General features: G+C 33.4%; 4 protein-coding genes across 4 annotated transcripts; 3 read left to right on the top strand and 1 right to left on the bottom strand.

Annotated features, from left to right (window-relative positions):
* Positions 1 to 650: 650 nt before the first annotated feature.
* On the bottom strand, positions 651 to 6,043 carry LOC123909652 (triacylglycerol lipase OBL1-like). Its single transcript, XM_045960526.1, has 5 exons — positions 5,581 to 6,043; positions 4,222 to 4,415; positions 3,868 to 3,901; positions 1,628 to 2,241; positions 651 to 1,255 (listed from the first exon to the last, which is right to left on the bottom strand). Exons 1-5 carry the CDS (start codon positions 5,894 to 5,896, stop codon positions 1,001 to 1,003), a joined length of 1,413 nt encoding a protein of 470 aa, XP_045816482.1. The 5' UTR covers positions 5,897 to 6,043; the 3' UTR covers positions 651 to 1,000.
* A 4,081-nt stretch (positions 6,044 to 10,124) lies between these two features.
* On the top strand, positions 10,125 to 12,215 carry LOC123904142. The gene is made up of 2 exons (XM_045953837.1): positions 10,125 to 11,490; positions 11,563 to 12,215. Exons 1-2 carry the CDS (start codon positions 10,125 to 10,127, stop codon positions 12,213 to 12,215), a joined length of 2,019 nt encoding a protein of 672 aa, XP_045809793.1.
* Positions 12,216 to 12,254: 39 nt separating this feature from the next.
* On the top strand, positions 12,255 to 15,404 carry LOC123904141. The gene is made up of 5 exons (XM_045953836.1): positions 12,255 to 12,948; positions 13,060 to 13,389; positions 13,495 to 14,202; positions 14,506 to 14,992; positions 15,038 to 15,404. The coding sequence occupies exons 1-5, from the start codon at positions 12,255 to 12,257 to the stop codon at positions 15,402 to 15,404; spliced, it is 2,586 nt and encodes an 861-aa protein (XP_045809792.1).
* Positions 15,405 to 16,748: 1,344 nt separating this feature from the next.
* LOC123910011 lies at positions 16,749 to 17,816 on the top strand. Its single transcript, XM_045961033.1, has one exon. The coding sequence runs from the start codon at positions 16,809 to 16,811 to the stop codon at positions 17,649 to 17,651; it is 843 nt and encodes a 280-aa protein (XP_045816989.1). The 5' UTR covers positions 16,749 to 16,808; the 3' UTR covers positions 17,652 to 17,816.
* The last annotated feature ends 1,932 nt before the right edge of the window (positions 17,817 to 19,748 follow it).

Genomic DNA, 19,748 nt, shown 5'->3' with positions numbered 1-19,748 from the left:
TGCACACAAAAAAAATCATAGCTCATCACTATTTTTTTTTTTTTGTCAAAATCAAATTGGAAAACAATATATTGGAGGGGGAGGTACATAGTTTTTTTTTTGGGTTACGTGAGGTACATAGTTTGTATGAGGCTAATGCGATTTTTTTTTTATTAAAATTCACTTCTGATATATAATACTCATTGACCATTACACGTACTTAATTTTGCGATTTTGGATCGGTTATCGGTTTTTTGCGATTTTGATTACGAATATCATGTTTGAATCTATCGGTACTCTTTCATTTCTAAGTTGATACTATTGATCTTTGTTGTGATGATTCATTGAGCAAAACAAAATGTAAAATTGTGAAAATAATACATGTGAATGTAAGTCGGTCAAAGACAATTACTCGAATTAAGAAGGTAACTCCATCATAGATTATTTCATTTCAAAAAATGGTTGATCATTAAACGACTAAGTGAATAAATAAAAAGACAATCACTTGAATTGAGAGAAATTTCAAAAGATGGTTAAACTTTATGTGTGCTACGTGATTGCACTAAAATATGTCTTTTTTGCATCGTTTCTTCTAGTGCTTCTTTAATTTTCATGGCTTCACTCTCTATAGTGAGCTTGGCATGCATAAAATTAGTACAGGCAAGTATATATAAATCAACATATTCTTAATTTCATCACTTCTTCAAATCTTGAACACTTGGATTTTTCTTCTTGGTATCAAAAACTTATAGTTTAAAATTTTTACATTTGACAAATTCCCATGAACACAACACTGAGTTGAATATAAATTGGACCCTAGCTATATCTCCAAGTATTTATCCTCTGTAAAGTTGAATATAAATTCCCATGACCAATCGTTTTCTTCATTCATAAAGTATTTACCCAAACCCACACATATCACTTTTGGTGTTTACACATGACAACTTTGCATTGCCAAATTGAAGCATCAAATTAACATGCTCTATTATAAGCTTATTATCAATCAACAAACAATGATACATCAATCTTCTTTGAAATGTCTTTCAATTGATCCGAGAAGAGTTGAATTAATATAATCTTGAGGACCATGAGCAGGTAATCCAGGAACAAGTAAACCAACCACCCTAAAAAAGAAGAGAAACCATCCTTCTCTATAGTGAGGTCCATTTTTATATGCAATGGTAAAACTCCTTATGATTTCTAGTATGGCATTAAATACCATAGGTATTATACACCAAGGTGAGAAATAGTTCTTGTTTGGTTCTTCATCAAGAACCTGCATTGAAATTAAATAATGAAATGAAATAAATATGTTGTGAAGTCGAAATTTCAAATGCTTTAAAAAAATGCAAATTTAGATCTTCATCATACATTACGCATCAACCAACGAAGGTTGAAGCGACGAATTAAAGTTTAAAATCAAGCTATAAGAAATATTCGGACCAGGATTCCCCCACAATAATCAATCTCAGATCGGATGGTCCTGATTATAAAATACACGGTTACAGCAGGAAATCAATCTTGTCCGTTTATTCGGATTGGACGGTCCACAACTGTAACTGCGTTACATCATAAATCCATCTCCGAAATATATATTCACATGTAATATTCGACATATTTAAAATAAGATTAAATAAAATGTACGTACCCTAAGTTCGTAGCGCCTATTAAAGAAAAGGCAGTCACCGAAGTGCTTGAACATCATATCCTTATCATCATAAGGCAACCTTGGAACAATGTCATTGCAATAAACAAATCTACAATACCTTATACAATGTTCCTTCATTTGTTCTCTCATATAATCTGCATATATCTCATCTCCAACTCTTGGTTGTCCAAATGTATAAATCCCTTCTAACCTCTCAATCAACAATTTCTCATCATGTAAGAACATAATTGTTGGAAAAATTATTGCCAATGCTCCACCTAAACTATGACCAGTAATTATAAACTTTGCATTAGGATTTTCACTTAAACCTTTTCTTAGTATGTCTCTAATAATATAATAGGCTAGTGGGGCATGTGTTTCATCTCTTTGAATTTCTTTAGGCCATCCTATATTTTTTTGTAGTCCTAAGGCTTTCATGAATCCACCATGAACTCTTCCAACACCAGGAATCCCATACCAAGATATGTCAAGATCAGTGCACCAATCATCGGAATTAAAGGGTTCTGTTCCTCTGAAAGCTACTACATAAGTGTCACGGTCCTTGTATTTGTCCAATAATATTAAGACTTGGGTTGAGGCCTTTCCTTGATACTCTGCCATGTGCATATTAATTCAAAATGAAAATTCAACAATCATAATTAATACTCCCTCCGGACACAATTATAAGTAAAAAAACACTTTTTATATTCATTGAAAAAACAATGTATCCAATTTATATTATTGACCAAATACATTGGTTTTTCAATTAACCTAAAAAGTGGTTTTTGCTTATAATTGTGTCCGGATGGAGTAAGTTTGAAGTTCATGAATATGAAAATATTTATATGGTCACAAGTATTGTTTTTTGTTCTTATTTATTACTACCTCCGTCTTCAAATATAACTAGTCGTTTTGAGATTTTTCTTTATCCATTTTGATAAGACCCGACTTCTTCAAATTTTCAAAAACATTAATTATTTTTTTACTTACATACATTTAATTATAACTAGACTCTTACTCGTGCGATGCACGGGTGTGATGCGGTTGTTTTTTATTTTACAATTGCATAAAACTGAAACATTAAATATTATCAAAATAATAATAATAAAATAGATAATCTGAGATTCAAAAGATTTATTTTCTAAGGAGAAGTGAGGTGGTATTGTAAGTGATTGATGTGGTTAAATGAAGAAATATTATTGGTTTAAGGAAAAGTGAGGTGGCATTTTACAATTTGTATTCTCCTTATTATAATATAGTAAGCAAAAGTTATTATATTCGCCAAAAAAAGTAAAGGCTAAGTAAATGTTTGAGTGAGTGTATATTAAAAAGCCATAAGTATATAAATGTAGAATATGAAAAGAATAGAGATGTCAATAATAATAATAATAATAATAATAATAATAATAATAATAATAATAATAATAATAATAATAATAATATAAGTAGAAATGATGTGACATTATATACTGATTTAATTGGATTTAAATGGATGATGTGGCTAAATGAAACAATTTGATTGGTCTATGTGGATTAGGGTTAGGAGATAGACCCAGTTTCGGCTAAACCGTTGAACCGGCCGGTCCATTTTAATTATCATGGTAAAAATAATATCAATTGTCAATAAATTTAATACCACACTGATTTTTTTTTGTCTCCGGGATTTTTTTCAAAGAAATCTTATATTTAGAGATGAATATGTAGGCTCTGTTTGGTAACACAAATAAGCTAGTTTATAGCTTATTATATGAGCTTATAAGCTTGTTTCAAAAAATTAGAGGTGTTTGGTAACAAGTTTTTTGTACTAGCTTATAGCTTTTTTTCAGATGCTATTTCAAGTAGCATTTGAGCTTATAGCTTATAGCTTTTTACACTTTATTCCATTTTTACCCTTTAATTTAATAACTACCCACTCTAAAAAATAAACTACCCACTATCAATTATGTAATTTTATATTTAATAACCACTTTAAAAGCTAATTTTACCAAACACTTTAATTTCAATAAGCTAGCTTTTCAGCTATCAGCTATAAGCCAGCTTTTCAGCTATCAGCTAGCTTATAGCTTATTTTTACCAAACGGACCCGTAGTGTTATTCTTATTATATTAATTACCATAAAGAATTTTATTTTATTTTTTTGACATGGACCACAAGAATGTACTATATTTTTTGTTGGACCACAAAGAATGTATATATATATATATATATAAGAGAGAGTTGGTTTGCTTTTTAGTTCTTACCATTCCAGCAATCAAAAAATCCCACATATTCCATCTGTAAGAATAAAAAAGAAATCAGGGATATATAATTAAAAAGAAATTAAAACAACAATTATTATATATATATATATATAGTAATAGGAGTAGATTTGAACCGTCTGATCCAGATCAGACGGCTCAGATTTTAAGGTCAAATTTTAATTATAAAATCTTATTTTAAAATCTGAACCGTTCAATTTTGATCGGACGGTTTAAATGTGACTGACTGCATTGCAGTCGATATATTTGTGAATTCACTAAACCCCTAATAGGACCCAAATCCAACTCAACAATGTACCCCAAAAAAATACAACTCAACAAAAGTAAATATTGTACCTTCCAGTCTCGTGTGATAGTAGATTTAAGGTAAGCTTCATTCTCATATACAGCTTTTGAAGCCATCATAGATATAGAAATATAATATGTGCTGTCTTCATGCTTCAGAATATTATCAAATTTTACTCTTGTATCCAAATTTCCAATGCAAGACAAGAATGTTGATTCTTTTGGATTTGGGATTACCAACTTACCTGTTTTTTGTTTACCAAAATGAAGTCAATATCAACAAACAACTAAATGTTTCATTAAAAAAAGACAATTTAAAAGAAATTGAGCATCTCCAAAGGGTATTTCACCCTCTCCCCCAGCCTAGAGTAAAATACGTTTAACAAATTGAGTAAGTTCACTATTGAAGTTTTGCATCATGATTGTACTGTTCTTTTACGTGGCATTTTTTGGTGCAAATCGGGTATCTTCTGCGCGCAACTGCAGAGATTAATATTTCGAGTCTTGTGGGATCCAAATGGGTGGCAAACTCTTCCTAAGAGTTTTAACACTGTTGTATGCCCAAGTCAGAGATCGAACTCAGGACATTGGTTAAGCTAGAAAAGACCCGCACAATCTCATCTAAGTACTCTTGGGTTGTGACATTTTAATGTGAGGTTTTTAGAGTTGTACTGTTGAAGTAAAAAATAAATGAATTATTTTAAGATGATATATATCACTTTAATTGTTAGGAGTCACAGAATTCCATTTGCAGAATTTACCATATATTGGAGGTGCTCTCACATGGAATTTTTTAAAGAATTCAAGTTTAAGTCATCTTAAATAATGAATGTTGAATAATTACTTACGTAATTTCGATCAAATTTTTTATGACTATTTTTATTGTGAACTGAATGATTTAGACAAAAAAAAATACTAAATTTGAACTTAAAATCAAAAAATTAAACAAAAATAAAAAGAAAAAAAAAATCTTTAGTCGATCATACGAACTTCAGAATCCAAAAGGATATGCTTTGCTTTAGTTAAATCTAGTCAAAAGATAATACAAGCAACAAATCAACACGGTTGAACATGTACATATATTGATATTGATTCACACTTTTTGAGTTCATCTTTAACTTTAAAAAATAAAACTAATTTACTAAAGTTGAATATAGCATAACTTATAATCATAATTATTCATCTCCAATTTACTACTACTCTGTTTGATTTACAACTGATTCGTTTTTTTTCTTCTCCTTCTCAACTCTCAACCTTTTCTATGAAGAAGTAAATAATATCCGATCAAAAATTATTTCAATCAGGATCCGATTCAAACAAAGATTTGAAGAACGCGGAAGCAAATACAAGTGAATGTGAAACAAACATAATAAATTAACACATAATAAGAAAATTAATTAATTAACCAACCTGAGAGAAAGTTAATTATAATCATGGTGATGCCTCCATTAAGTGAAATGAGATTAATCAACATCTCAACACAAGAACCAAACTTATTAAGTGGCTTAGCAATATACAACATGAGCTTCTGAAGAACAATAGAGATAAATATAAGCCATCTACCTCTAAAGCTTCCTTCAACATCTCCCTCAGCATTACTATCCACAAATTTTCTATGTCCTATATTACGAGAAAATAAAATACGAATAATATCAAAGAAATGAGCATCTTCTGGATTCAGAATCATATAACTATCAGCAAATCCTTTATCACATGTTGATGCCATGGTTATATTAATTATAGCACAATATAAACTGAAGAAGAAAGAATGAATTAATAATAATATTGATGATATATAGTGCTTTTAGCCCATATTGGTCATATTTATATATACTTGAGTTGAGTCTCTAATATTGTTTACTATTATTTTTTCTTTTTTAAATGTATTTTTAATTCCCTAATTTAACTAAAATATTATTTTATCTTCTCATTTTTAAATTTGGGATTTAAATTCTTTTGTTTCATAATTTTTTTATTAGTTTATTATTATATAAAATTTTATTTATTGATGTGACATAATGTTGTTAATTTGGACCACACATCACGTTACAACTTTTTAGTTTTATTTTTTAGTCAAAAAACATTTTCGATCTCTTTTTTGAAACTTTACTTTACAAGTACTTTTCATTTTATTTATCAAAAAATGTAAATACATTCTTTTGAAAATGATTGCAAGTAGTAAAAATTGAAAAAAAATGCTCGAGAGTATGTGTTCTTACGATTAGGATATTTGTTAAAAAAATAATTATAAAAAATTTGAGTTAAAAAATGATGTATTTAACTTTTTAAAATTTACAAATTGTCATTTCAAATGTAAATTACTTCTTAACTTTTTTTTAAATAACGCGTGCCTTTGAGACTTTCTTAGCATGACCTTAGAAATTGAGTCTCAATTAAAATTAAAAAAAAAAAAACTAAATTGATTAAAGTGGCAAAGATTTAACTCTTTAAGTAAAGTGCTCAGATCTATGACTTTTATAAATACTAGTAAGAGTAGTGCTAAGAATATGTGTCTTATATGTTAAAGTTACTCCCTTCCGTCCTAAGTGAAATTATTATATTAAAACAAATCGCAGTCCCTCAAGCACAAGGTGTGTCGGAAAGAAGCTGAGAGATAATCGTTATACAAAAGTCTCAATTAATCTAAAAAGTAATTTTCCTCTTATATTAAAGATCGGAAGAAGTATTATAATATAAAAAATTTATATTTAATAATATAAAAAATTTAGTATAATGTTTAAAAGTAAAAATATACAAGTTCCAAAAAATTATTTCTACACGTTAACATTCTCTTACAAAAATTGATTGAAAGAGGAAAATTCATTTTATACCCAACAATAATATGTATATTTTCTAATAGAAATTAATCAACTATTAAAATGACGGTGAAAGTTTTGTAATAGTAATAAAAAAAAAACCTAAATTTAATAATTTTTTAGAAGGAAAAAAAAAACACATATATTCCCGGTTAATTAATGTACTTTGGTCACATTCGTTGCTTGACATTGGACATGTTATTTTAAATTAATAATTTCAAATCGAAGCTAACAACTGGAAAATGCAATACCAGTAAGATAAGATAATGCTATAGTGGACCACCTTTACAAGTGGTCCATCGTGGACAAATAATCTACCGAATATGAATTTTATGAAATTCATTGTTGGATTGAAAGTTTATATTGTATAGATTATCCATAAATTTTTTGAAAATCATTTGATATGTTATTGAGACCCAATAAGATTTACGTTAAATAATAAACCGTTAATCTTGATGTGTCTCAATAACATATCAAATGATTTTCAATTTTTCTATATTTTTATATGGAATATCTAGATGATATAAACTTTCAATCCAACGGTAAATTTTATAAAATTCGTATTCGTTATAATGTTATTCATGATTGGTCCACCATGAACCACTTGATAAAATAGTCCATATTAAAATTTGACAAGATTTGTGGGTCTCGATCAAAGTTGTCTTCCTTTCTAAAAATAATGAAACACACCTTTTTCCTTTCCACACGTGAAGCATCAAAGTTTTATGATTTTTTTAAGAGTTCTCTTTGAGGTTAAACTCCTTTTTGTTTATTTATTGGATTATTATGGAAGACTAGATAACATTATCTTTTATGATTAGAATCAGGGACCCAGATTTCGGTCTGCTCTTTGAAAAAGCATACATTTATATAATCATAAGTTCTCTTTGGTAGAAATAGAAGATGACTCATAATTTATAACTGACCGGTAGGTGATAACACTAATTAAAATTAGTTGTTCAAATAACTAATAAATACAAAATAATATAATAGGACATTTTTATAATTCACAATAAAATTTATATCGAATCCTCCCAATGAGCTTAGCTAGATGGTAGGGACATCGTACTATATGCGCATGAGTCCGGATTTGAATCTAAAACACTCCACTTATATTCACCTTTAAGGTGTATTTTCTAGTCATTAGGCTACTTGACAAAAATTGAATCAATATTTAAGATATTTTGAATTTAATAATTTAAATTTATTTTATTTTTTATATATTAAATTAGTTGAATTTAAAGAATATGCACGGTCAGTGTAAACATTTTTACACAGACATGAAAGAATGATTATTTTTTATTAACTGTTGGTGTAATATTATTTTACGCTGACGATATAAGTTCATTAAACTCAAATTATTTTGGGTAAATGATCATTTACCCCCCTGCAAAATAAGCAAATTTTCGTTTACCCCCCTATGCAGATTTTTTTTCTGTTTACCCCCCTGCAAAAAATAGATTCCCTCATTTTGCCCCCTAGGTGTACAGCAGGACATGTGACTGTGCAAATCTGCTGACGTGGCTTGTACACGTGGAAAAAATCATTTATATTTATTTTTTAAATTCCATGTCACATAATTTTTTTTTTTAAAAAAAATCCTACAGAAAAAAAAACGAATTTTTTTTTCCCAAAATTTAAAATAAAATTTCCTACAAATAATTTTTTTCCTACAAAATAAAAAAAAAAATAAAAGATTTCGTACAAAAATAACTTTTTTTGCATAAATAAAAAATTAAATTTTCTTATTTTGTCCCCAAAATAAAGAATTTAACGATTTATTTTCAAATATCTTTTAATTAAAAAAATAGAATCTTTATTTTTGTCTGCGTAATTTAGTGCTGCAGATATAGTACAAGCTAAGGTTGCTGCACAATTTAATATCAGATAAGAATTGAAGCATAATTTTGCTTAATTTTTGTTGCTGCATAATTTAATATCACATATAATTTTGGTAGAAGAGGAAAACACAAATAAAACTTCTTCTTCTATTTTTTTTTTTAATTCAAAGAGATTAACAAAAAAAATAAAGTTTTGTTTTTAAAAATTAAAGATTATGTTTTTTTTTAATTTAAAGAGATTTGAAAATAAATCTTTAAAATATTTAATTTGAAAATAAACTTTATTTCGGAGTAAATCTTTATTTTGGGAGTAAAATAAGAAAATTCGTTTTTTTATTTTGGGAGGAACTTTTTTTTTTTTAAATTCGTTTGTAGGAAAACAAATATAATTTTTAAAATTTTGTAGGAAAAAAAATTATTTGTAGGAATTTTTTTTTTAATTTTGGGAAAAGAAAATTGGTTTTTTTATTTTGTAGGAAAAAAAATTTATTTTTTATAAAAAAAAATATCTGACGTGGAATTTTTTAAAAAAATATAAATGATTTTTTCCATGTGTACAAGCCACGTCAGCAGATTTGCACAGTCACATGTCCTGCTGTATAGTCAGGGGGCAAAATGAGAGAATTTATTTTTTGCAAGGGGGTAAACAGAAAAAAAATATGCACAGGGGGGTAAACGAAAATTTGCTTATTTTGCAGGGGGGTAAATGATCATTTACCCAATTATTTTTTATTTGCTAAAAGTTTATTTTAATTTTATTTGTTATACTTTTTATTTTTATTTTTTTGGAATGATAAATTTTGTTGTAAAAATAGGTATATAATATAATTTATAAATAAATTATCATAGCAATAGACTTTGGTCACTCTCGTGTTCGTGGTGCTCAGTTTCGTTGATTGACCATCTCTCGATCTGGCTTCCGAATGGTTTTGATTCTTTGGATTTTCAACAAGACTAGTATTGTCAGAGGTTGATATTTTAATATCCATATATCATTCATTGATTTTGGACAGTTTCGCTTGAAAAAGCTTCATCACTTGTTGCTTACGACAGGGAGTAGTGGAGTAGTGGACACGTGGATTGATAAGTGCCAAATATTGGTTAAAATGCATGTTGAAAGAGAGCACTTATTGAATAATTTTGATAACAAATCCATGGAATTAAATCCACTTTTGCTATGATAATTTCTTCAAGGAATAACAGTCAAAGAAAGAAAAGGAAACAATTAGCCAAACAAAAGAGGCTGCAAGAAGAAAATTCTGCTTCTATTTCTTCAACATCCTCAATCTCCGAAGAGATGGCTGACGATCCGCCACGTAACGAAGGTGCCGGTATAAGGCCATGTCACAACAGTCCACGGAGACTTGCTCATCTTACAAGGCCTCCCAGAGGTGCAAGACAAACAGAGATGAAAACCGGACTCTTGCAATTATTATATGCTAACCCTTTTACAGGTTTGTCACATGAAGATCCGTACAACCATTTGGTCAAATTCTATGAAATTGCCGGTTCACTTGGTGCTCCTGAAGCGGAGGAGGAAGCGGTGTTCATGAGAATGTTTCCACATTCATTGATAGGAAAGGCCAAAGATTGGTACCTTGATTTACCAGCTCGAGTTATGACAAATTGGAATACCTTGGAAGAGAAGTTTCTTGATCGGTTCTTTCCACATCATAGATTCATGGAGTCAAAGACATCAATCGCGGTGTTTTCTCAAGGCTCCAATGAGACTCTATGTGAAGCATGGGATCGATACAAAGCAATGCTGCGTAAATGCCCTAATCATGGATTTGATGAACTAACCCAAATTCATATTTTTAGAAATGGTCTTTTGCAGGATTCAAAGCTCCTTTTAGATGCAACAGCAGGTGGTTCTCTTTTATCATTAAGTGCTGCAGATGCTACGACTATCATTGAAAAAATGTCACTTAGTGATCGACAAAGTGAACGTAGCAAAACTCAAAGGAAGCCTGGGATTCTTGAACTTGATCCATCAGATGCTGTATTGGCTCAAAATAAGCTTCTTACCAACACGGTGGAGGAGTTATCCAAACAAATGTCAAAGTTGATGACTCTTCAAGAAGTGTCAACTAAAGCTAAACAGGTTGCAGCGTGTGAATTGTGTACCGGAGACCATCCAACAGGTCATTGTCCTCCGTCTAATGAGGAAGTGAATTTCATGGGAGCTCAACAAAGGCAAGGTCAGTACCAAAATGCTGGCTATCAAAGAGGTAACAATTCAAACTATGGCCAAGGTTGGAGACAAGATGTTGGTTCATCAAATAGGCAAAGACAGTATGAAAGTTACAGTCAACCACCTCCACAACAATCTCAACAAACAAACTTAGAAGAGACATTGAAATCGTTCATGGAGATGCAGACAAAGCAAAACCAACAACAACACCAACAAATGCAGACATACCAACGAGGGAATGACGCGGTGTTAAGAAATCTTGAGACTCAGATTGGTCAAATAGCAAGAGAAATGGCCAATAACAAGAATCTAGGAGGATCATTTGCAGCCAACACCGAACCAAATCCAAAAGAACAATGTAAGTCAATTACAACAAGAAGCGGTAAGGAAGTTGGCAAAGGAATAGGTGATAACTTGAGAAAGGAAGAGGAGGTTATGAAAAGAGCAGATGAAGAGGAGGAAGGAGAAAGTGAGAATGAAGCAAAGAAAAATAAAAGGGAGGAATTAGTTGAAAAAAATGAAAAAAATGAAAAAAATGTAGAGAAGGAGGTTGAAGTGAGAAAGGAGAAGAGTAGTCTAAAGAATTTTTCACCTCAACATCTACCATATCCACATACTCCATCAAAGAAAGATAAAGAAAGGCAATATGCAAGGTTTATGGATATCTTTAAAAGATTGCAAATCAACATTCCATTCTCCGAAGCCTTAGAGCAGATGCCAACATATGCAAAATTTATGAAAGAAATCCTTACCAAGAAGAGGAAGTACAATGATGATGAAGTCATTCAATTTGATGCAAGCTGTAGCGCTATTATCCAACGAACTCTTCTGACAAAAGAAAAAGATCCGGGAAGAGTCACGTTGTCGGTTACCATTGGTAATGTGAATGTTGGAAAAGCTCTTATTGATTTGGGGTCGAGAAAAAATCTTATTCCGTTATCAGTGATCCAACGGGTTGGTGGTCTTGACATCACACGTACAAGAATGACATTACAACTTGCTGATAAATCCATCACTCGTCCGTCGGGAATGGCTGAAGATGTTCTTGTAAAAGTTGATAAGTTTATGTTCCCTATAGACTTTGTGGTGATGGACATTGAAGAGGATGATGATGTTCCGTTAATTCTTGGAAGGTCGTTCATGAAAACAGCTCGTATGATGATTGATATTGATGACGGGGTGATGAAAGTTTGAGTTCAAGATGAGGAGGTTAGTTTTAATTTGTGGGAAGCTATGAAGCATCCACATGAGAAAGATATGTGCTTCAAACTTGATGCAACTGAAGAGGCCATATTAGATGTGAGAAAGCAAGCACATAGACCTTTATCTCTTGAACAGGCCTTGACCAATGCTTTCGAAGCACTTGACCCCGAGAAAGAAGAAGAGATTGAGGACTTCTTGAAGCAACGTGATGCTTTTAAAGAATTACCTCAACCTGAAGTAGAGATTGAAGAGTCGAAGGAGGATGGAAAGCCGGTAGAAGTAAAGCTTGAGCTGAAAACATTACCATCACACCTCAAGTATGTTTTCCTTGGGGATGATAATCAAAAACCAGTAATAATCAGCAGTTCTCTATCAAAAGGTGAAGAAGAAAGTCTGATTCAAGTGCTGAAAAACAACAAAGAAGCAATAGGATGGGCATTATCCGACTTGAAAGGTATTAGTCCATCTTATTGTATGCATAGTATCATGATGGAGGATGATTATAAACCAGTTGCACAGCCCCAACGTCGTTTGAATCCAACAATGAAGGAGGTTGTAAGAAAAGAAGTGGTGAAATTACTTGAAGCTGGTATGATTTATCCGATTTCCGACAGTGCTTGGGTTAGTCCAGTCCAGGTGGTTCCAAAGAAAGGAGGAATGACAGTGATTACAAATGACAAAAATGAATTGATTCCATCAAGAACCGTCACCGGGTGGCGGATGTGTATAGACTACCGAAGACTCAACAAAGCAACCAGAAAAGATCATTTTCCATTACCATTTATGGATCAAATGCTTGAGAGACTATCTGGTCAAGAGTTCTATTGTTTCTTAGATGGTTATTCGGGGTACAATCAGATTTCAGTCAACCCCGAGGATCATGAAAAAACAGCTTTCACATGTCCTTTCGGTGTTTTTGCTTATAGAAGAATGCCTTTCGGATTGTGCAATGCACCGGCAACATTTCAACGGTGTATGCAAGCAATTTTTTCTGACTTGATAGAGAAATGCATTGAAGTGTTCATGGATGATTTCTTCGTGTTCGGTCCGTCATTCCAACATTGCTTAAAGAATTTGGACACCGTACTGAAGAGGTGTGTTGAAACAAATCTGGTTCTTAATTGGGAGAAGTGTCATTTCATGGTGACCGAAGGCATTGTTCTTGGTCACAAGATCTCTTCCAAGGGTATTGAAGTGGATAAAGCAAAGGTGGAGGTCATTGAAAAGCTCCCTCCTCCGGTAAATGTCAAAGGAATCAGAAGTTTTCTAGGTCATGCCGGTTTCTACCGAAGATTCATCAAAGATTTTTCCAAAATTGCCAAACCATTAAGCAATCTGCTTAACAAAGGTACGTCTTTTAAAATTGATGATGAATGTTTACTTGCTTTTAATGAATTGAAAGAAAGATTGGTGACTGCACCCATAATCATAGCACCCGATTGGAAACTTGAATTTGAATTGATGTGTGATGCTAGTGATTATGCAGTTGGTGCAGTCCTTGGACAAAGAAAGAACAAAATTTTTCATGCTATACACTATGCAAGCAAAGTATTAAATGATGCACAAGTTAACTATGCAACAACCGAGAAAGAATTACTTGCTATAGTGTATGCACTTGAGAAATTTCGTTCTTATTTGATTGGTTCAAAGATTGTTGTGTATACTGACCATGCAGCTATCAAGTATTTAATTACAAAAGCTGATTCTAAGCCGAGACTCATTCGGTGGATGCTCTTACTACAAGAGTTTGATCTTGAGATAAAAGATAAAAAGGGAACAGAAAACTTGGTAGCTGACCACTTATCAAGACTTGTAAACAATGAGGTGACCAAACATGAACGTGAGGTTCTTGAAGAATTCCCCGATGAAAAACTGCTTATGGTGCAAGAAAGGCCATGGTTTGCTGATATGGCTAATTTCAAAGCATCCGGATTAATACCGGATGATCTCAATTGGCACCAAAAGAAAAAGTTCCTCCGTGAAGCAAATCAATATGTTTGGGATGATCCTTATTTATTTAAAATTGGAGCAGACAACTTATTGAGGAGATGTGTTACCAAAGAGGAAGCCACAAGCATCATGTGGCATTGTCATAACTCACCATATGGAGGCCATTATAATGGAGAGAGAACAGCAGCAAAAATTTTGCAGTCAGGATTCTTTTGGCCGAGTTTGTTCAAAGACACTTATGAACATGCTCGGAGATGTGATAACTGTCAAAGAATAGGTGGAATTTCAAGGCGCAATGAAATGCCACTTCAAAACATGCATGTTGTTGAAGTATTTGATTGCTGGGGCATTGATTTCATGGGCCCTTTTCCATCATCATTTTCAAATGAATACATTCTTGTGGCAGTAGACTATGTGTCCAAGTGGGTAGAGGCAATTGCGTCACCAAAAGCTGATGGCAAAACGGTGATAAAATTTCTAAAAAGAAACATTTTCACCCGCTTTGGAACCCCTCGTGTGCTTATCAGTGATGGAGGGTCACATTTTTGCAATTCTCCACTAGCCAAAGCACTTGAGCATTATGGAGTCAAGCACAAAGTAGCATCACCATACCATCCTCAGACCAACGGACAAGCAGAAGTTTCGAATCGTGAAATAAAGAAAATTCTTGAAAAAACTGTGTCCGCATCAAGAAAAGATTGGTCATTGAAGTTAGACGCGGCATTATGGGCATATCGGACATCTTTCAAAGCACCAATAGGCCTTACACCTTTTCAGATGGTATATGGTAAGACATGTCATCTTCCGGTGGAACTTGAGCATAAAGCCTATTGGGCTTTGAAATTTTTGAATTTTGATGAAAGCCAAGCCGGAGAGAAAAGAAAAGTTCAGCTACAACAGTTGGATGAATTGAGATGCCAAGCTTATGAATCTTCTAAGCTGTACAAAGAGAAGGTCAAAAGCTATCATGATAAACGGCTTGTCAACAAAGAATTTAGGCCAGGCCAAATGGTTTTGCTTTTCAACTCAAGATTGAAGTTATTTCCGGGAAAGCTTAAATCCAAATGGTCCGGTCCTTTCAAAATCCGTGAAGTGAAACCATATGGTGCAGTTGTGTTGGAAGATCCAGCTACCAATGACACATGGACTGTGAATGGTCAAAGATTGAAGCTCTATTTTGGTGGAGAATTTGATCGTGTCACTACCAAAATCCCACTTTCCGATCCTTGAAGCTCCAACAAGAACGTCGAGCTAATGACGTAAAACAAGCGCTTGTTGGGAGGCAACCCAATTTTGTAAGTATTTTTGAGTTTTAGCATGCATTGAACACTTTTGTTGTGAAGGAAGCAAGTTGGCTAGACACAGCAGGCCAATTATGCAGAAAATTTTTTCTGATGTGCGTTCGCTAAGCGAAGAATCCATTCGCTAAGCGAACGGTGCGAAATTTGCAGTTTCAAATTTAATTGACAGCTGGCCAATTGTGGCCACCTCACATGCCACCTCACACCCCACTTCCACAAAATCAGAAGGGAGTCCGAATCTCCCCCATTTCAACCCTAATTCCACTTCTAACTCCCTCTTCTCACAAAATCTCTTCAAACCACCATCTCCATCCTTCAAAAATTCAAACCACCACCACCCACTACCCCATTCATTTCTACTTTCAGTTTTTGTGCATCTCCATCACTCAGGTATGCAAATTTTAAATTCAATTTCCAATTCTCATCAATTTTGGTTTAAAATGAAAGATGCATGCTATTGATTGTGTAGATTGTTTGAAATTTTTGATAAAATTGTGGGTAGTCATGTATGTTTCTTCAATGAATAAGGGTACACAAATTCAAATCTCTTCCTTTTTGTACTTCCTTTTGACAAATTGTGAACAATTGTGAATAAATAATTTGTTTTGAATTTTTAAATTGGTTCACACATGGTACAAACTAATCTCAAGAGATTGAATTTGTTAACCCTAAATCCAACTCTCTGTGTGTGTATAGTTGTTGTCTGCTAAAGTAAATCCTGAAAACCCTTGTGTTACTTATTACTTCATAACTAGAAATTTTCGCTAACAATTCGCGAAAGGAACTTTCAAAAGTTGAAATTCATGCTCTGTAATATAAATTATCTAATTTTCTGAGCAAAAGACTTATGTGGTTTTTAGAAGTAATTTCAGGAATGGCACCAAAAAGACCAGCAGCTAGTACCGGAAAGAAGCAAAAGACTGGAGCAAGTTCATCGCACACAGCCTTTGACCCCAGCAGGTTTCGTGGACCGGAGCAATTTGAGCGATACCAAATACTTGAAAGGAAAAAGATTTGGAATGAAAGGAAATTCGATATTTTTGAGCATGGAAGCTATGAGAAGTTTGCAAAAATCATCAATGATATGCGTTGGGGTAAACTTATTGACCCACCAAAAAAATTCAACCCCACCTTTGTGAGAGAATTTTATGCAAATGCTTACCCATCTCAGGATGAGCCATTCTCTTTCACCACCATGGTGCGCGGAAAAACCATCCGTTTTGACCGCAATGCCATCAATGAGTTTCTTGGCAACCCTTTCACCCTACCCGCCAGTGAAACCTTGTGTGATTTTCAGAAGCAACGAGCCCGCAAGACTTGGGACATTGACATCATGCGAAGGAAACTTCTAAGGCCTAACCATGACTTCACCTATGGCACAACCAACAAACCCTTGAGGGCCCTTAGAGATGATATGCGCACCTTCACCCAACTCCTGTTCCTACTTGTTTTATATAACATCCAACCTAATTCCCACCCTTCAGATGCCACTATGAATATCATTGGCCTCATTCATTACTTAAATGAAGGCCTTGAAGTGGATTTGGCCGGTATCATCTCTAGTTGGATGAAAGAGATTACCATGTGTGGCCACCCTGACAAGAACCTTAAGTCCACTATTTTGAGATCCTCCAGCCCTATGGGTTTCCCGTGCTTAATTATGGGATTGTGTTTAGCTAATAAGATACACATTCATGAAATTGGAAGTGAGGAGATTGGGACAATTGATGATGAGTATGTGGATCGGTACTGCAAGCCGAAGAAGAGAAGAGCTGCACAACAACCACCACCACCCACACCACCCCAGGCCTCCACCTCTAATGTTCATGATCAGAATTTTTATAACCATTTCACTTATTTGTATGATCAGAATGATGCAGGGTATAGAGCCATGAGTGCAATGCAGCAGTCCTTCTATAATCAGCACACCGGGCAGTCGGTGATGACACCGCAAGATTTCCAAGCCTATGTTGCATGGCCTGAGGTCAGGCCTACTTTTCTTGGAGGGGGTAATGTAGCAGATGCTGAAGCTGATGATGAAGGAGACAATGCAAGTGAAGGAGAAGCTGGTTCGGATGCATCTATGCAAGAGGGAGATGGAAGTGATGCTGGCTCGGGATCTGGTTCTGCATCTGGTTCCGAATATGGTTCGGAAACCGGTTCTGCATCCGAGTGAAGCAAGCAAGAAGATGGCTGAAAATCTCGCCAAAATGAGTGAACTTTAAAAAGCTTTCAGTCATTTAATGTTTAAAGTTTAAGTAGTTTATCTTTTGTTTTAACTATGTGAACATGTGGAAGTATGAACTTGTGTTGCCTGTTTTGTGTTTTGTTGTGAACATGTGATGGATGTTTAAAGTTTAATGCATAATGATCAGTAGTAGAGTCTAGTAATGTGAAATATTGTGAATAGTATTTTGAAGAACAAGCTCACATGTTTTTGAAATTGAAAGATAGGTTTGTGATAAATCAATGTGTTGAGCATTATAGTTTGATTTGTAGAGATGTATGTCATTTTTTTGAGTATTGTTCGAAATAGGCTTAGAAACTCAACATGTTTTTGAAGTGTGTTACTTGTCCTAAGATGATTCTCACTATTTTTGTTGAACATGATTGAAACTTGTGTTATCCAACCTAACCGGGTGAGAATGTGTGAACTTTCCATTGTTTACATACAATTTTGAGTGCCGGCAATTGTGTATGCTCATTTGATTTTAATTTAATCTGGCTGTCACAAGTATGCTTGATGTTGCGGATATGATCAAGGCCATGTTTCTTTTTGAGTACAACTACTTGGCCAAATTTAACCTACCCTGTGAGATAGTGATCTTTTGTGTCCCCATTTGAGCCTTAAATTTTGAAAATTGTTTGTTTTATAAACCCTGAAACCAAAGAAAAGGAAAAACAACTACTCTACCCTTGTCTTAGGATAGGAGAGCAAGTGTATTTTGTTTTATATAAGAGTTTTGATAAGATTCAAGTTGGGGAGAAGTAGGTCGAAAAATAGATAAATAAATTGGTTGAAAAAGTAGTGTTGTGGTGATTGAGAAAAAGAAAAAGAATTGTGAAAAAGATGTTACAATCAAAATAACTCATTGAAATTGAAAAGATTAAAGAAAGAAAAGATTGTGGCATACATAAAGAATTACCAAAAGAAAGAAAAATTGGGAAAGTGAAAGAGGATAAATAGCTTATGTGATGAAATTTTCAAGAATTATGCTCTCTTATCCTTAAGGCCTTTTGAATCCAAAGAAAAACAATGAATTCTTGTAGCCCAGCCCCATTACAAGCTTGATAAAGCCCTTAGTGATCCATGAAGGACAGCATACTTTGTGATATTGCTTGGATGAATGTTTGAATTGAATTGTTGCTTGCACATTGCTCGGATTGAGTTAAACACTTACTCTTGAGAGAAATAATTGTGAGAAATTTGAGATAACACTTGAGTCTTGATTGTTTGATAAGAATGTTGAGAATTTTGCTTAGGCATAGAAACCATTTCATGATCATGCTTTGTTTCTTTGAATGTTTTGAAAACTAGTCTCTAAGATGACATTGCTTTACTTGTGTTATGAGAAAAGATTTTGAAAACTTTGATTGATTACAAACCCACTCTTTTGATAAATTCTTGAGCTTGTTAAATACCTTTTGTTTGAGGACAAACAAAGTTCTAAGTTGGGGAGATTTGATAAGTGCCAAATATTGGTTAAAATGCATGTTGAAAGAGAGCACTTATTGAATAATTTTGATAACAAATCCATGGAATTAAATCCACTTTTGATGTAAATAGGGTGTGTGCTAAGAACTTGTGCAAAGTTATCAAATTCAACCATTTTGTTAGGTTTTGGCTGAAACTTAGAAAAAGAAACAAATTTGTGAAGCATTCGCTGCAGCGAAGATGCAGCGAACAAAGGCAGGGAGATCAGGGTCCTCAGCGAACCTGAAGCGAACCTGCAGCGAACGAGCTCGCCACAGCGAAGCCTCAGCGAACACCCAGCGAACGAAAGCAGGGAGTTCAGGTCACTTGGCGAAGCTGCAGCGAGCAAGCAGCGAGCAGCATAAAAAAATGTTCGCTACAGCGAACACCTAGCGAGCAAGTGATGAGTCACAAGTTAATACACGTGTCAGCAAACCTCCTCTGTTAAGTAACTTCTTCGCTCAGCGAATAAGGATTCGCTTAGCGAACATGTCTTTTTTTAGAAGTCTATAAATAGCCTTTTAGATCATTTTGTAATTATCAAGTTAGCTAATATCAGATAGAAAAATACGATTTTCA

Source organism: Trifolium pratense, linkage group LG2 (genome assembly GCF_020283565.1).
Source record: "Trifolium pratense cultivar HEN17-A07 linkage group LG2, ARS_RC_1.1, whole genome shotgun sequence".
NCBI lineage: Eukaryota > Viridiplantae > Streptophyta > Magnoliopsida > Fabales > Fabaceae > Trifolium > Trifolium pratense.
Note: the sequence above shows the minus strand (reverse complement) of the source record. Positions and strands in the feature narration are given on the sequence as shown.

Bases quoted from the DNA above. Each gene is read 5' to 3' on its own strand.
- LOC123909652 (XM_045960526.1), bottom strand. From the start codon at position 5,896: ATGGCATCAACATGTGATAAAGGATTTGCTGATAGTTATATGATTCTG. The intron at 4,416-5,580 runs GTTGGTTAATTA...AACAAAAAACAG, and splicing joins TATAATTAACTTTCTCTCAG to GTAAGTTGGTAATCCCAAAT. The intron at 3,902-4,221 runs GTACAATATTTA...TTATTCTTACAG, and splicing joins CTATCACACGAGACTGGAAG to ATGGAATATGTGGGATTTTT.
- LOC123904142 (XM_045953837.1), top strand. From the start codon at position 10,125: ATGGCTGACGATCCGCCACGTAACGAAGGTGCCGGTATAAGGCCATGT. The intron at 11,491-11,562 runs GTGAGAATGAAG...AAAAAAATGTAG, and splicing joins TGAAGAGGAGGAAGGAGAAA to AGAAGGAGGTTGAAGTGAGA.
- LOC123904141 (XM_045953836.1), top strand. From the start codon at position 12,255: ATGAAGCATCCACATGAGAAAGATATGTGCTTCAAACTTGATGCAACT. The intron at 12,949-13,059 runs GTATAGACTACC...ATTGTTTCTTAG, and splicing joins CGTCACCGGGTGGCGGATGT to ATGGTTATTCGGGGTACAAT. The intron at 13,390-13,494 runs GTCACAAGATCT...GAAGTTTTCTAG, and splicing joins GACCGAAGGCATTGTTCTTG to GTCATGCCGGTTTCTACCGA.
- LOC123910011 (XM_045961033.1), top strand. From the start codon at position 16,809: ATGCGAAGGAAACTTCTAAGGCCTAACCATGACTTCACCTATGGCACA.